General features: G+C 45.7%; 1 protein-coding gene across 1 annotated transcript in view; it reads right to left on the bottom strand.

The window, feature by feature from the left end:
- Nucleotides 1–17318, bottom strand: part of COL27A1 (collagen type XXVII alpha 1 chain) — a 309507-nt gene that overhangs the window by 249656 nt on the left and 42533 nt on the right. The window contains exon 4 of the mRNA XM_063144913.1: nt 3131–3184. Within this exon, the coding sequence (XP_063000983.1) occupies nt 3131–3184 (54 nt within the window). The remainder of the gene's footprint in view (nt 1–3130; nt 3185–17318) is intronic.

Genomic DNA, 17318 nt, shown 5'->3' with positions numbered 1-17318 from the left:
CAAGGTGAGCATGGATAGAACAGAAATGGAAACATTCATCCACACTGGGAGACATCTTTCTCCCTCTCCCATAATTCTAGAACCCATTGGGGTCCTCCCACGAAGCTGATGGGTGGGAGATTCAGGACAGATCAAAGGAAGTCCTTCTTCACACAGCGCAGAGTTGAACTGTGGAACTCACTACCACAAGATGCGGCAGCAGCCACCAATTTGGGTGGATTTAAAGGAGGGTTGGATAAATTCGTGGAGGAGAAGGCTATCAATGGCTACTAGCCCTGATGGCTAAGAGCTACCTCCAGTATCCGAGGCAGTAAGCCTGTGTGCACTAATTGCTGGGGAACATGGGTGGGAGGGTGCTGTTGCACCATGTCCTGCTTGTGGGTCCCCGGTTGACAGCTGGTTGGCCACGGTGTGAGCAGAGTGCTGGATAAGATGGGCCCCTGGTCTGATCCAGCAGGGCTCGTCCTATGTTCTTATGTGATTGTGAGTACGGAATGGCAGGGAAGTATTTTGGAGCATAAGCACACGGTCTTCGAAGCTAGAAATATAATCTCCTATTCATGGTCTCTCAAATTCCTCGGAAAATTTTTATCTTCGGACGCCGTTCCAGGCCAGAGTTAACGGAGGACTAACAGCAGTTAAAACCCAGAGAACAATCTCACAATTTGTTCTCTGAAAAGGTGGGGAGGGGGGAAAGGGGGAGTTCCCAAAGGTGGCGGGGCACGTAATCTGGATGGAATGTCATTCACGTCAGGCGGGGGAGGGAAGCCGCTTTTGGGGGGAAACCCGGAGAGCACTAGACTAGCAATGGCTGCAACATCAGTAGCTGTGAGACCCCCTTCTCTCTTAAGAAAGCGTCCCTTTCTTTTCTTGTTCCCCTTTTCTTTTAAATAGTTTGTCGATTCTAGGCCTCCCAAAGCCAACCAGAAATCTTAACTGTGTGTAATTTGTCTTTCCCGATGAATTCTGGAGTTGTCGTCAAGAAATGTCCAGATGCTCATTTACAACTCATGTTTGGGGATTTTGAAGGGAGGGAGGAAAGGGGAGATGAATGGGAGCGTTTCTCCTCTTGACCTATAGATTCTCCCTTGACCTTTGGCTTGCCAGAGAAGGAGCAACATATTTGAAGACAAGCCAAACAAACTGTTTCTTTAAACAATCTCTCTCTCTCTCTCTCTCTCTTTCTCTTCCCACCCACCCCCCACCCCCAGCAAGTAGGAGATGGTTGACGCAATGGAGAAGACTTCTATCTGTAAACCCTGGGAGAATAATCAAGACTTTGGCTTTCCATCCCAAACAGAGGAAGATTTGGGGTAGGGGGGAGAGAGAGGTGTCTCATGGCGTGAGTGTTCCCTCGCTCAAGTTGAACTTGGACGCAAGATCATAGAATCATAGAATCATAGAATAGCAGAGTTGGAAGGGGCCTACAAGGCCATCGAGTCCAAACCCCTGCTCAATGCAGGAATCCACCCTAAAGCATCCCTGACAGAGGGTTGTCCAGCTGCCTCTTGAAGGCCTCTAGTGTGGGAGAGCACACAACCTCCCTAGGTAGCTGATTCCATTGTCGCACTGCTCTAACAGTCAGGAAGTTTTTCCTGATGTCCAGCCGGAATCTGGCTTCCTTTAACTTGAGCCCGTTATTCCGTGTCCTGCACTCTGGGAGGATCGAGAAGAGATCCTGGCCCTCCTCTGTGTGGGAACCTTTTAAGTATTTGAAGAGTGCTATCATGTCTCCCCTCAATCTTCTCTTCTCCAGGCTAAACATGCCCAGTTCTTTCAGTCTCTCTTCATAGGGCTTTGTTTCTAGACCTCTGATCATCCTGGTTGCCCTCTTCTGAACACATGTTTTCCCCTTGAAAATAGCACAGCAGGAAATAGCCGTGTCCCCAGGATTATAGGTCTGGTTGTGAGTAGCGACGTTGGAAAAATCAGCAATGGCGTCACATGAGTCGGGATTCCAAAGCAGAACAACTTATTCTGTGCCATACTGCTTCTGCGGGTTTATCGACCGGTTTTTTCATTTCTGGCCATTTTCTGTAGGCTGGCTTGTTAATAACCATGCAGGATGGCTTATTTGTCTCAGACAAGCCACCTTGAAAACCCACAGATCATTGTTTGGTTGTTCAGGATGGTTAACGAGCAAACCCGCCCTGCGGGAAAGGTCCAGAGTTCAGACAACACGCCAACCCATAGTTCAACAACAACCTACACTCAACCACTGAGTGTGAATCAGTGTGTTCTGTGAACAGTCCTATTATGAAAGCTTTGGATTCCAGCCATTGTGGTTTCCTATCTATTGCAGCATAAGCAGAGCTGCAACCAGCAAGAGAGAGAGTGAGAGAGACACAGGCCTTAGCTAAGACCTACCTTTTATTCCACGACGCAGGAGGGAAGATTCCGCGATGTGATTATCGCGAGATCCCTCCTCCGTTTACACGTGAGGCGCGACGACTTCAGGAGGAGAGGCGACGCGCCCGCCATTTTTTATTTTTTAAAGAAACAGGAGTGCATGAATGCTCATGCGCAAAGGTAGGTGCTTTTTTAAAAAATTAAATTAATTTCCCCGGTCCCCCCACCCTACCCCCGATGGGCACAGCATTCCTGAGGAGCACTGCGCCCCGTGCGTGGCTCCCAGCCCCATGCGAGGAATAGCGCAGAGCCGGGTCAAACCATGGCAATGGGCCACATGTTCCATGGTCTTGGGCTCAGCCCGGGTCAGCGGGAAAACCGGGCCCAAAGGGGAGGGCTCTATCCCGGGGCAAGGGGGGATCATCCCTCCCTGATCCCGGGATCTCCTGTGCGTCATGTAGACACACAGGGACGATCCCAGGGTTCGCGCCAGGATAAATCCCCGTCTAGCTAAGGAGAGAGAGAGAGAGAGAGAGAGAGAGAGAGAGAGAGAACCGGAAATATACCCAACTCACAATGTTTAAGGAATAATACACTCTGAGTTCCTTCCACCCTGAACTGCACACCAACACCTCCACTCTGCAAAGCAACTGGAAAATTTGAGCCCTCTTGATCTTGGGATCTCATTACCACTTCACCCACGTTCCACACACACACACACACACACACACACACACACACACACACACACACACTTCCCTCCTATGGACCTTTTACTCACCCGTGGGCCTCTCTTGCCTGGTGGTCCTGGTAAACCGGGCAGACCTGGCGGGCCCTGTAAAGAGAAAGAGAATCAACATTTCCTTAAAGTTACAGGACAGCAGAGGATAGATATACCTCCAGGCAGTAAAGCAGGGATTTGGGAACATGCGCCCCCTGGATGTTGTTGGATTGCAAGTCCCATCAATTCTCGCCAGCACAGCTAATGGTGAGGGACAGGGCTGTTGTCAAGGATAAGCATGGTTAGGCACTTGCTAGGGGACTTGTGACAAGCCCCACTGGAGTTCTTCCTCCTCTCCCTTTCTCTGTCTTGTCCAGGCAGCAATGGTGGTGTGGGCTCTCCCACACTAGAGGCCTTCAAGAGGCAGCTGGACAACCATCTGTCAGGGATGCTTTAGGGTGGATTCCTGCATTGAGCAGGGGGTTGGACTCGATGGCCTTTCCAACCCTACTATGATCCCATGATTCTATGAAGCACCTTAGGATAAAGATATGGAATAACGGGCTCAAGTTACAAGGAGCCAGATTCTGGCTAGACATCAGGAAAAACTTCCTGACTGTTAGAGCGGTACAACAATGGAACCAATGGCCTAGGGAGGTGTTGGTCTCGCCCACACTAGAGGCCTTCAAGAGGCAGCTGGACAGACATCTGTCAGGGATGCTTTAAGGTGGGTTCCTGCACTGAGCAGGGGGTTGGACTCGATGGCCTTGTAGACCCCTTCCAACTCTGCTCTTCTATGATTCTATGAAGGAGAAGCAGGAGATGCCACAGCCTTCTGGCTCTCTGCTGAGCAAGCCACCAAGTGGGAACCATGACGGGAAAGAGGAGAAGAATCAAGAGCAGCTGGTGTCAACAGGGAGGGCCCATAGCTCACGGGGTGGGGCCACTGCTTGTAGAACAGATGCTTTGCATGCAGAAGGTCCCAGGTTCAATCCCCAGTTTCTCCAGGTAGGGTGAGGAAAGAATCCTGCCTGAAACCCTGGAGATCCACTGCTGCCAGTCAGTGTTGACAATATTGGACTAGATGGATGAAAACTCTGACTCAATATAAGGCAGCTTCCAATGTTCTTAACAGTGGTGAGAAGGTAGGGGCCAATGGAGTGTGCCTTGCCCAGGGGCCCTCAAAACCTGGAGGTGAGGGATCATGCGAGTTGCAGTCCAACAACATCTGGAGGAACCCATATTCCTCAACCCGGTGATAAGGCAAGAGGGTTGCAGCTGGACACCGGAAGGGCCATGTGGGTTCAGACTCAAATGGGGGGCTCTAGTCCTTCACCCATGAAAGCCCCCAACTCCATGCCCCCCAACAATAACACAGCCACATCTGACATGCAGGTTCCATTGAGTTGCCATAGCCAACAGCTGCTAATAGCCGTATCCTGCTGCCTGACTCATTTGAGTGGATCGATGCAATATTCGCCGTGTACCTATTAGTATAGTTATGATGCAACGGTGCTAAATCTCAGAGTGGCATCACCCTCTTAATTGAGTTCATTTTATTTCTTTATAATGTTTATATACAGATAGATAGATAGCTTTCCGCAAATGCCACGAAGGCAGTGAAAACAATACAAATTAAAACAGTAAGACACAAAACTATATTAAAACATCATTAAAGCCATGTTGCACAATTTTAAAAGGGCTGATTAAAGAGATGTGTCATAACTCCTTGCCAAAAATCCAAGACAGAAGGAGCCAATCAGAGCTCCGAGTAGAGCATTCCACAGTTTGAGAACGAGGCAGGAGAAAGATTCCTTGCATGAGCCCAAGCAAACTAGCCTTTGAGAGCAGGGGTTTCATTTTTTTAAAAAAAGGGGGTCCTTCCTGCAGACCTTAAGAACTGGGCAAGTTCATAACAAGAGACAGTAACGCCCTAAGCCATTCAGAGTGCCATGTATAGCCCTACTGCTCCTGTATTGGGAGCAGGTGATGCTGGTAATCAATCAGAAACAGATTCAGACTCAGAAGACACCAGGCAGTTAGAGCCAGTGGGGGAGGAGGTTCACACGGGAGAGGCTTCAGCTGGTAATCTGCCCCCTCCAGAGTCTATCTCTTCAAGGCCAAATTCTATGCTTTCAGTGGACAGGGAGTCAACTTCTGGCGGTGAGCATTCAGAAACCTTACTTGATGCTAGGAATCACCGGAAACTAAAATGTTCAGCGAGGTTAGCAGCAAAGAGACAGGTGGACAGATTGCATGAGAAATCGCCCACACATCAACCACCTTGAAGTTATAGACATTTGAAAAGCCTTTTCTTTTCTTTGAACGGACAATTGTCTTGATTCATTTGCATAGTTTTTGCCTAAGGGGGAGTTTCACAGAAGGTGCCTAGTTTGTGTTACAGAACTGTTTACTGCTTGCAATAAAGCTTTGTAAATTGCCTAGCACTTTGCCTCATTCGTCTCCCAGAGAAAGCTGGAGCCGCTACAGTACATGACACAGAGCTTGAGAGCAACATATTGACTGGGTTCAGACGGCACGATAACCAATGGTGGATTAAATAGTTAATGGCTGGTTATTGTGTTGTCTTTCGGGACTTTTTTTACCATGGTTGGTTATTCAGTCGAAATAATCAATGCAAATAACTAATGCTGTGCAGAGTTGATTAAGCGAATAACCGTTGGTTATCGTGTCGCGTGTCGGGCAACATTAATTATTTTTGGAGACTACAGAGTCCCCTGGCAAAAGCGACCCAAGTCCAGCTTGCAGAACTCGCAATGGCCGATGGGATACCAGTGGGAGGACTGAGAGGGGAGAGAGGGAGGAGGATGTGTCAGTCAAAGACACTGTTGACTAATAGTCAACTTGACGCTGGCCTTAATCCACACCATGGTTGTTTATAATCATTTCATGTGGGGAGTACCCCTTCGCTAATCAACCATGGAGTTGACTATTAACCCAACATTGACCATTGTGTTGTCCAAATACAGCCATTGAATTGAACTCGGAAAACCATTAGAGATCTTTCAGTTCATGGGTAATATGATCTCATGCAACCTAGCTGCCACGATTTCCAGCAATTGAGTGTCTGGATGCTTTTCAGGGATAGCGCCATGATGAAGACATTGCAGTAGTCTAATCATGAATATCTACATTACAGGTGGGAGGAACTGGAGAGAAAACGGCCAAATGTGTAACTCCTTCCCTTATTAGGATAGTCAGGTGCAGGCTGCGCCCGCATTCCAATGATGCCTCCCCACACACACACACAGCTGGACCTCCAGTTGCAAACGTCACACTCAACAATGACTAGCAATGGACGACTCTGTCAATTTCAATTTTATTTGTTTTCTCTTTTTTTCCCCATGGTAAGTTTCAGCCCATTTCTGCATCAGTTTGTGAATTCAACCCAAAAAAAGTCTCCATGAAAATTCATAAACATTTCCGTGTGCATATCTTCTCACTTACACATCGTTGTATGCCAGCTTTCCCCAACCACACCCTCCAGACATGTTGGACGACAAGTACCATAATAATGGGAATTGCAATCCAAAACATCTGGAGGGCACCGGGTTGACGAACATTGAATGCACTTAAGAACATAAGAAGACCCATGCAGGATCAGACCAAGATTCCATCTAGTCCAGCACTCTGTTCACACAGTGGCCAACCAGCTGTCAACCAGAGACCCACAAGCATGACACGGTGTAATGGCACCCTCTCACCCATGTTCCCCAGCAACTACTGTATATAGGCTAACTGCCTCTGATACTGGAGGTAGCACTTAGCCATCAGGGCTAGTAGCCATTGATGGCCTTCTCCTCCAGGAATTTATCCAACCCCCCTTTAAAGCCATCCAAATTGGTGGCCATCACTACATCTTGTGGTAGCGAGTTCCATAGTTTAACTATGTGCTGTTTGAAGTCCTTCCTTTTATTTGTCCTGGATCTCCCACCCATCAGCTTCATTAGATGATCCCACTGTGTTCTTGTATTACGAGAGAGGGAGAAAAATGTCTCACTGTCCACTCTTAGTATGCTCATTTTTTGCAGGGCATCCAACCCTAATATAATGCGTTTTTGTGCATACTCTGCCCTGATAGACACACTTTTGTGCATGTTTGTCTTTAATGTATACAGTTTTAGGCTTCCTTTTTTTTCAGTTGCATCGCGAACTTCTGAAAAGTACAGTTTTGGGTGCGCGAATACATTCTGGTTCACGTACAGGTCCAGCCGCTGCAAACTGGGTATGTTCACATGAAAATTCAAACTGAATGAATTTCTGATCCATTCCTACCCATCGCTACCACCAATCGCAGCCCCATCACTTTTAAAGCATGCAGGGATGCAGAACTGACCCTCCCATAATCCATGTTGCTGCAGAATAATCCACGTCACGATGATGTGATCACCCAGCTATTTATTTAGATGGTTTGGGGGCAGTTCAAGGAGAGAGGGTGTTTTTTTCCCTCCAAATACACATCTGAGAGTTTATGGATGCTGAGGTCAAACAGTTAAATTCTTCAGATTTAGTCTTTCCAGCTGGACCAAAGTGTCCAAATCTCCAGAAAACGACTGGAGCTCTTAATTATCCATCCATTTCCCCTTCCCCCCCCCCTTGGCAGCATCAACATGAAGAATAAACCAAGGTGTCTCCTCAAGAAAAGATTTATGTTCAAGTAGCTGCTTATGAGAGATGTGTTTTTTTCCCCTTTGTATGAGAAGAGAGGGAATGAGAGAGACCAGAAGACTCAGGAATGCTTGGAAGCCCAGCCCTCACTCCTGAAGAGCAGCGGAGACCGCACAGCTTTTACCAAATGTAGACCTCGGATCTGAAAGCAGCTCCAGGCCCAGCAAGCCAGCAGGTGTAGACGGGGCATAGTTGGGCCAGTGGCCAAGCATCCCACAGCCCAGCAACCAGCGGCTCTTGCCATGGCTGCAAGAAAGGCAAATGCCTATTTTGGGCTGCATTCATAGAAGTATAGCTTTCGAATCACGTGAGGTACTGGTTCCTCTCTATTCGGCCCTGGCTAGGCCTCATCTAGAGTATTGCCTCCAGTTCTGGGCTCCACAATTCAATAAGGACGCAGACAAGCTGGAGCATGTTCAGAGGAGGGCAACCAGGATGATCAGGGGTCTGGAAACAAAGCCCTATGAAGAGAGACTGAAAGAACTGGGCATGTTTAGCCTGGAGAAGAGAAGATTGAGGAGAGACATGATAGCACTCTTCAAATACTTGAAAGGTTGTCACATAGAGGAGGGCCAGGATCTCTTCTCGATCCTCCCAGAGTGCAGGACACGGAATAAAGGGCTCAAGTTACAGGAAGCCAGATTCCGGATGGACATCAGGAAAAACGTCCTGACTGTTAGAGCAGTATGACAATGGAATCAGTTACCTAGGGAGGTTGTGGGCTCTCCCACCCTAGAGGCATTCTAGAGGCAGCTGGACAGCCATCTGTCAGGGATGCTTTAGGGTGGATTCCTGCATTGAGCAGGGGGTTGGACTCGATAGCCTTATAGGCTCCTTCTAACTCTACTATTCTATGATTATATGATCTGAAAATCATCTGCATATACACATTTGAAAACCCATGCTTGTTCTGTTGTCACAAAGGTGGCTTGTTCGAGAGAAAAATAAGCCACACTGCCTGGTTAAAGAGCCACCCTGTAGAAAATGTCCATGGTTCAACAAACAACCCACGGTTCAACAACCCACACTCAATCACTAAGTGTAGGTTAGCTCATTGTGCGAACCCAATCACTGTGTTTTATGTTGAACTTATGGTTTCTCCACTTAATTCAGTGGAGTTTACTCCCAGGTAACTATGTACAGGATCGCACTCATGCTGATCCTAATAAATTGGGAACCATGCCATGTAATGCTACACTTCACGTACTTGTGTGTGTGTGTGTGTGTGTGTGTGTGCGTGTGTGTGTGTACACCCTCAGGATGAGCTCTTGCACTTAAAAATTGACTGCTACATCAATAAGAGCCAACACAATGAAAAGTAAAATAAAAGCCCACTGAATTCGCCAGTTGTTAATGTGTGAACATTCACATTTGCACCACTTTGTAAGAAGCGGGGAGAGAGAGAGAGAGAGAGAGAGAGAGAAGATTATTCTATTGTCTTGATGGAGGAGGAGAGAGAATTAACAAGGGAATTTGGCACGTGCTGTGATCCAGCCGCTATAAATCACAGGGACGCTATTCATCTCTAAGCGTCCGCTGGCCTGACTGCTCCGTTTGGACTCCGAGTTAGTCAAAGAATCTGCTCTTCCTCGCTGATCGGAGGTGGCAAGCAATGCTGTGCACAGTACATCCTGCTGACCTTTCGGGTAACACCATGCAGAAGGATGAGTTCAAAAGCTTAAAGACGCATTGCGCGGCTCAAAGGAATGTAAACCCAAACGCAACTGTTTAGAGCAGAGGTAAACCTCAGAGGTCCCCTTCTTTGGAGGGGAAAAAAAGGAGACTCCTGTGCTCCAGTTTTAACTGAAATAGAATTAAAGGCCCCAAGAAGCAAAAGCTCAAAATGAAACAAAATAAGAGCAGCCCTCTTCAAGCAGTTTCCATCAAGATGATTCTTTCTGCTTCGTCAGTTGAATGCCTGTCTCCTGAAGACAGTCCTCAAAAAAATAATCCATTCCCATTCATATATAAATAAAATTCTGCATAAGACTATCAGCACAAGTTCAGACATTCAGAATCTTTCCTGTGCAAATCTTTGCATACACACACACAGCCACCTTGAGTTGCTGCCTGGGGGATCCTTTCTCCCCATATTACAACATTTTTTTGGTACCATTTGAAATTGGGCTACGCCTGCATCCAAAAATTCTCTGTATACACAGCGGAAAATTCTCAGCTTGGGAGCTGTATATATTTCCGAAGGCCTTCTCATCACCACATATAGTCATACAGTCCTATGTTGTATATCTTCCACTTGCTATATTGTTTCCAAAGGGCTTACACAAAAGGCCGCTCCCAGAGATATTAGCAAGGCCTGCTTTGCAAGTCCAGAACACACAGCAAAGGAGCAGGGATATTGGGCAAGAAGAAGGGGGTGGGGGGGCACCCCCAAGACCCCATTCCCACACCTAACAGCTAGTCAACGCCACTCGATTGCCGGTAATATTACTTAGGGAATTTCAGTGAGCATCAGTGGAGGCTAGTGGTTCCAATTTTAGTTGGGGTTGTGAATCCATTCTGGGTTTCATTCAGAACCAGAGCTATCCAAGGTGCTGAACCCTATCTCCCAAAGTAGCCTCCACTGATAATCAAGGGCCCTTGGCGATGTTAGAGAAATCCTCTGTGGAATCAAATGAGTTCAAATTTCTATCAGTCCAACCCCTGGGTTCCACAGCAGGGCGGCTTTTCCAGAGCTGCACTGATTCTGCAAACTTGCAGACCTGTTTTGTTTTGTTTACTTTCCAGGATTTTATGCAAATTTCGTGATCGAAAAAGATGCAAAAGTTTTTTTAAAAAAACTGCCCAAAATGTGTATTTCCCCCATAGACTAACACATGGAAATGCTCACTTGGGGGGAGTTGCATATTTGGTGTGGGGGGGATTCGTACATTGTTTCAAGTGCGAACTTGCGAAGTTGGAGAAAGTCTGGTTCTGTCAATGAGCGGAGGATGGAATGAAAGGCATGTGACAATCTGCGAAATGTGGATGGTATGGATTTTACAAAATCTTTACCTCTCTACATGGAGCTACCATGGGAAGGCACAGCAAAGTCTCATGGCTACATCAGAGAAGACCAGGCACTTTGGGGTCTAGCAAGAACTAGCCCACAGTGGAGTCTAGAGGAAGTAAGGTGGGCAGTGAACTCCCAGAGCCAGTAGCAAGGGCAAGGGGCCTTCCGACAAGGTCCCATGTCAGGGAACAAGAGATTTGGCGGTGATGGGGTCCCTTTAGCAGCTCAGAGCAGAGGTGACACATCCCAACAAGGGCTGAAACAGAGGGACATAGGAAGCTGCCATTCTGAGTCAGAATCTTGGTCCACCTAGCTCAGTATTACCAACACTGGCGGCAGCAGCAGCTCTCCAGGGTTTCAGCAGGATTCTTCCCTGGGCCTCCCTGGAGACTTCAGGGATTGAACCTGCGACCTTCTGTACACAAAACAGGGGCCCTAGCACTGAGCTAAAGCTCCTTCCATGGTGGCTAACTGCACTCTTACATAGTCCCTCGGCCTGACTGCCACTGCCAGGCACCATCCCCTTGCTGGAAATTGGAGGTCCTTAAAGAGGGCAGCCCCTGGACTGGAAGCCTGGCATTCACCATCTCTTTAGTAACTCTGACTGGGCATTCCGCCTGCAGCCATCCAAGGATAGGGTACCCCAAGATAAGGCACAACTCAGTCACTGCATTCTTCAGTTCAGAAGGTCCCAAGTTCGAACAACTGGTTGCTGGACTCAGCTTGGCAGCATTAGGGTCCAGATCCAGCATGTTTTTTTAACTGTGCTACCAGCCCTCCCAATTCTACCAGCCCATCTTCCTCCAAGTCTATGTCCATTGGCTATTCTGGCTGTGTCTGATGGGAATTGCAGCCCAATAAGGGCCACACATTCCCCATCCGAGAGAGAGAGGGAGAGGTAGGGAGGAAGGGAGGGAGGGGGAGGGAGAGAGAAAGAGAGAGAGAGAAAGAGAGAGAGAGAGAGAGGTGAAGTACATTCTTGGGAGCCTCTCAGCATTTTCATCAATATAAAAATGCAGCCGTAATTGATAAGACTGGGCTCGCTGATAGTCTAGAGCACAGCTTTCCAAACTTTTCATGTTGGTAACACACTTTTTAGACCTGCATCATTTCGCGACACAGTAATTCAGTTTTACTAGCAAACCGGAGGTTAAACTAACCCCTTATAAGAGATACGGACACATACATAAATTGTAATAACGAAATGTATGGGGACACAACGTGTCTCATGAAAACCTTTCATTTATATTTTTAAGAATATATGATTTGCAAGAGAATAACATACATTTCCAAGACTTTTCACATTGACCCGATTTTGTCGAGCTGCGATCGAGCGGCGGTTGAGACGGTGTTCTGTCAAAAAACTGGACCCATGGAATTTCTCGAATGCGTCATTCCAGGTGCAGCTGCATCACCGGAAGTGGCGCGGAATCAGCTGTTTCGACCCGATTATGCATCCTACGCATGCGCAGTACCTGTATGATCCCTCGACCGTGGTGTGCATACACGGATACGACGGAAGGGGAATATACTAGTGCACCATACTAATCGGCACCTTTGCTGCGTAAAAATGCATGCAAGTTAGTATTGATTATTTCACATAGACTCAGAGGTTTCTTGTTTCGTTCGCACAACACACCTACACACTGCAGCTGACACACTAACGTGTCGCGACACACAGTTTGGAAAGCTCTGATATAGAACATCCATTGGTTCCATTGACTGAAACAGCTGTCCCTTGCTCTTAGTAATACACCCAAGAGTTCAACCTCCCATTATGTGAGGTTGCAACCCCATGGATAATGTGATTGTGGAACTGCACAAAAAGCCACGTAATTAATTTTTTTAAAACAAACAAACAAACCGAAAGCAAATATAGAAGCTGTTACATAATTGTGCTGCAAGAAACAAGCACCACGTCCTAATTAACAGGGAGATGAGGAACAGCCAAATAATCTGATGAATGAGGATACTAATCCTATGTGGATGGCCAGCAGTTAAGAACCGCCAGTTTGGAGCAAAGATGTGACCGAGCACAAACGTATGTATTTTATTTACACACATACGCACACACTTCAAGAGGTTCCCAGCGCAGCTTACATAAAAGTTAAAGATGCAATCAAAGAAGCTAAGCCAAAAGCATTTCACAAAGCATCCATGTACTCAAGATCTGCCGGCTGAGCGGCCGAAGCTCAGTGGTCCATTTTGGTCAATTTTTGTTTTGTTTTTTAAAAAAACCAAACTTGCAAATTCCTTCATATATGGGATGGAAAGAACATAAAATTTAAAATAATGAAATGCAAGGAAAGTGAAACGAACACATCTGTCCATCCCTAGTAGAAACCATTTCCTTATTGTGGAATGGGCGTGTTTCACTTCCAAACTGGTGACCACTCAGCCACCTGAGTTTGTCATTATTAGGATTAATTATGATGGAGGGGGTCATGGGTAGGAGACAGAGGTTTTCAGGCTGTTCTCTGCAGCTATGAGGACTAGGAATGGGCGAATTCCCCCACATCCTGTTCGCATTCTGCTCTCTGGGTGCCCAACCACGGTGTGTGTATGGGAAGAGCCGGAAGATGGTCCACAGGCACCCAGTGAGAGCTCACGTCTTTTTTCTTTTCTCCATGAGTTGGAATTTGAGCAAATTCACATCTCGAAATATTTATAAAAATCAAGATTTGTGCAAAATCGCAGCCATAAGTAACACAATTTGCATGAAATTCCAGGTGTCTATGCTTGCAATTTTGCACAAATCATGCTATTTACAGCTGTGATTTTGTGCAAATTTTGATTTCCATAAATATTCCCAGACGCGAATTTGCGCTAATCTGTATTTGCAGAAATTTTTAAAAGCGGGAAAGCTAGTTTGCCTGACTCGAAGGAGCTCAGGGATCTGTGAGCTGGTGTCTGGGGGCCCAAGCTGGCAAAAACACACCAAGCTCCACCCCCAAACCAAATTCCTCCAAAATCCCTACCGGCTTTAAAAGAGAGATTTGGGCTCCTGGGTGCTGGGCTGCTGTGGACCTAAGGGACCTGGTGGAGCTGAGTGTTTGTCTGCCCCGCCCCCTGCAGGTATTAAAGACTTCTGGCTGCTGGGGAGAAGCTGCTCCTGGGTGCTGGGCTGCTGTGGACCTAAGGGACCTGGTGGAGCTGAGTGTTTGTCTGCCCCGCCCCCTGCAGGTATTAAAGACTTCTGGCTGCTGGAGGCGCGAGCCTACGGCGCGAGCCGAAGGACGAGAGCCAAAGCGCGAAGCCAATCGAGTGGAACATTTACTCTGGAGGAAGAAACCCAGCCTTGGACCGATTCCTGAAGCCTAGCAAGTAGGGTGCTCAGGCATACTCCCTCTGATACAAATGCTCAAATAACCTATAGGACTGAACAAGAAGGAAAGAGGATTTTGTTGGCAGAGACGAAGCTCCAAACATAACCTCCCAAAGATAAGAGTTTTTAACTTCAATTTTATATGGACATTTTAACTTACTTTTTTCTCATTTATTCAATTTTAATGGTTCATCAAACAGGGAATCTGCTTGGCACTTAAGTGTGTTTTTACTATAATTTTTAAACAATTTTTAACAAATTTTTACAACAAATTGGAGGAGGTGAAGGGGAGGGTGAGGGAGCGAACAAACGAAGGGGAGTAAATAAGTTCTCCACCTTAGACTGGGTGAAAATTGGAATCATGGTGTTTACAAGAAGGATTTATAAAGATTTGGGTCTTACCCCTTGCCAACAATATCGTTCTCCAGAGCCACGGAAGAGACAAATTAAAATCACTCAGTTTTTTAAGCATGAGGAGGAAGGGGGAAAATCAGGAGAACTGTTTAAGTCCATGCAGGATGATTCCTCGCCAGAACTTAAAATGCTGGATTGGTCAGTAGATCTTAAAGGGGCCTTACAAGAACCTAAATCTACGATGTCTATATTAGATCTAGCATCACAGCTGGCCCTGGCTGAGATCCATGACTCCCTACTTGAAGCACAGCGGGTCGTCGAGGGAGAGGGAGAAGAAGTAATTAATGTAGAAGCTGAGGAAGAACCTGTGCAGAATCAATCATTTAATTGCGTAGCTAATATCTCAAGAAAGAATTACAACACAATCTCCTTGCAAACAGAGGATACAGGAAAGGAATTTCTTCAGATGGAAGGGCAGTTACTTATGATATCTAAAGAACTAGCCCTCATTAAAAACTTTTTGGCAGAAAGTAACAGGTTGTTAACAACTCTGACTGAATGCTTTAATTCGCAGGAGAGGAACCAGCTGGTAAAAGGTAATGATGATAGCAAAACTCAAATAGAGTCGTCAAACAAGAAGTTATGCAACTCCAGAAAGAACCAGTCTAAAGGAAATAAAAAAGTGGCTCAAAATGGGGAGCATAAGAAACAAAAGAAAAGCAAAAACATGAAATCATCTAAAAAGCAGGAGAAAAAAGTACGGTGTTGCCAGAGAAAGGATTTTCAGAGGTTGTTTGATTTGCTGGATGTATCTAAAAATGCCAACCCTATCAAGCCTCGACAGAAAGAGCAGGAGGAAAGGGGAAAAAGGACAAAGAGCAAAGGATCACTTAAAGCCCTTACTAAACAATGTAGTGGTGAAGTAGATCTTGCTTTGAGTAATGTGTCCAGTGATCAGGATTTGGAACTGTTGCGAGATCCCTGGGAAGACGTTCTTTGTAAGGCTCAGGTAAAGTTGGAGGATGATATTCAAGGTATTAAGCAGGGTGCTGCTATTTTTCAGCCCGAACCAGTGCTGGTCTCTACTGTAAGAGCCAATTGGAATTTGGTGATGATCCCTTATAAGCTGGTGTTTGTGAACTATCCCAAACCGTGGGGCAATCTTGCCCAGTCAGCTCGTGTCTCACATTTTTTGCATATGGTAAACAGTATTATGCCAGGTGCATTGCACTCTAACAACATTGTGAATATAGAATACTTATATTATGATGGAATAAGAGCACGTGCTGTTGTTACATTTAGTGACCAGGGCATAGCAAGTTGTATTTATAGAGCAAAAAGGGAATTTTTAGTAAGTAATATAGTTTTAGCAAGATTTTTTGAAAATCAGGCCCCTTTGGCCCCTTTATTTGATGCTCTAGACAGGAAACCCAGTGAGAACATAATGGGAGTTAGGAATCACACTGAAAATCTAATTGATCTAAATTGGTCCTGTGACATCAATCAAGCTCCTACTCAGTTAGAGAAACAGGATAAATTGAGGATTAAAGTAAACCCAACAATGGGATCACAGCATTTTGATAATGGCAAGTTAGGTTTAGACATTGCAGAGGAGACTGCTCTCCTGAATTCTTTTCAGGTCTTGCCAGATTTTGCACAGGAAGAGATTTTGGAAAGGTTAGAATCATTGAAAAACCATCTAAGGGAAATAAATCTAGGGAAACCTAAGCCTTATGATGGAGGAGGACTTCAAAAAGAAGAAGAGCTAAAAATAGTGGTGGATGCAGGAGATAGTAGGATGGCTCAGATTTCAACAAGTAATTCAATAAAAATGAGCCCAGTTAATCTTTCAGGTTTGATCCAAAATAGAAATGAATGCATTGCTTCTAAACCCAAGAAAGGTGTCGACTCAAACAGCATAAACTGGCAAGCTATGAGGTTCCTGGAGGAAGGGGAGTTGGGATGTATTAATCAGCCCATTGTGACCACACATTCTAAGACAGACATCATTCATCCTTTGAGTTCTAATGTGAGTGTATTAAGTCCCTTTATGGAGGAATTGACGTGTCTGGATACGGAGTATATTCAACCCACTAATCAATTAGAAAAGGCAGTCAAAATTAGTTGATTAGGAGAGCTAATTGATTTAGGGAGGGAGGATTCATTGTCAGCTAGATTTTCATCTCATGCATATCTTAGTCCCCACAATCACACTAGCAGGCCAGTTAAATTTCTCTCATGGAATGTATCGGGCTGGAGGTCTTGTCAGCAGGGAGTTGACCTGAAGGAATTCCTTTTTGACTTTGATGTGATTGCCCTCCAAGAAACTTGGCTCATAAATAATGAGAATATCCTCCCAGGTTATATTGTTTGGAATGATCCTGCTCGGAAAATGAAGAATAAGGGCAGAGCAGTTGGAGGATTAGCAATTCTTGTTAAGGAAGATTTAGGTTGGGTTGGTGAGCTGGTGTGTAATAGTTTTGCTCCACAAAATAGTTTAGTAATTAGGTTAAAAACCCCAGGTTTATCATTATTATTAGTAAATATTTATATACCACCACTCAACTCACAGTATTATTTACAGGATGTCTGGCTTCTTTTGGAACATTTGGTGGAGGATTTAGGTACGAGATTCCCGAATGATTTAATTATCATGTTGGGTGATTTTAATGCCAGAATTGGCTCCAATCCTTCACAATCTGCTGAGCGTTGGGGTCTTCATGAAGACCTCCAGGAGATCTATTACTGGTCCTCCAGAGATAGGAAAGTAAATAAGGCGGGTCGGAATTTGTTGGAGTTAACCTATAAATTAGGGCTTCAAATTTTAGGTCCCAGTGATACCGGGCTTCTTTATCCATATACATATTTTA

This window comes from Elgaria multicarinata, chromosome 19 (genome assembly GCF_023053635.1).
Source record: "Elgaria multicarinata webbii isolate HBS135686 ecotype San Diego chromosome 19, rElgMul1.1.pri, whole genome shotgun sequence".
Taxonomy (NCBI): Eukaryota; Metazoa; Chordata; class Lepidosauria; order Squamata; family Anguidae; genus Elgaria; species Elgaria multicarinata.
Note: the sequence above shows the minus strand (reverse complement) of the source record. Positions and strands in the feature narration are given on the sequence as shown.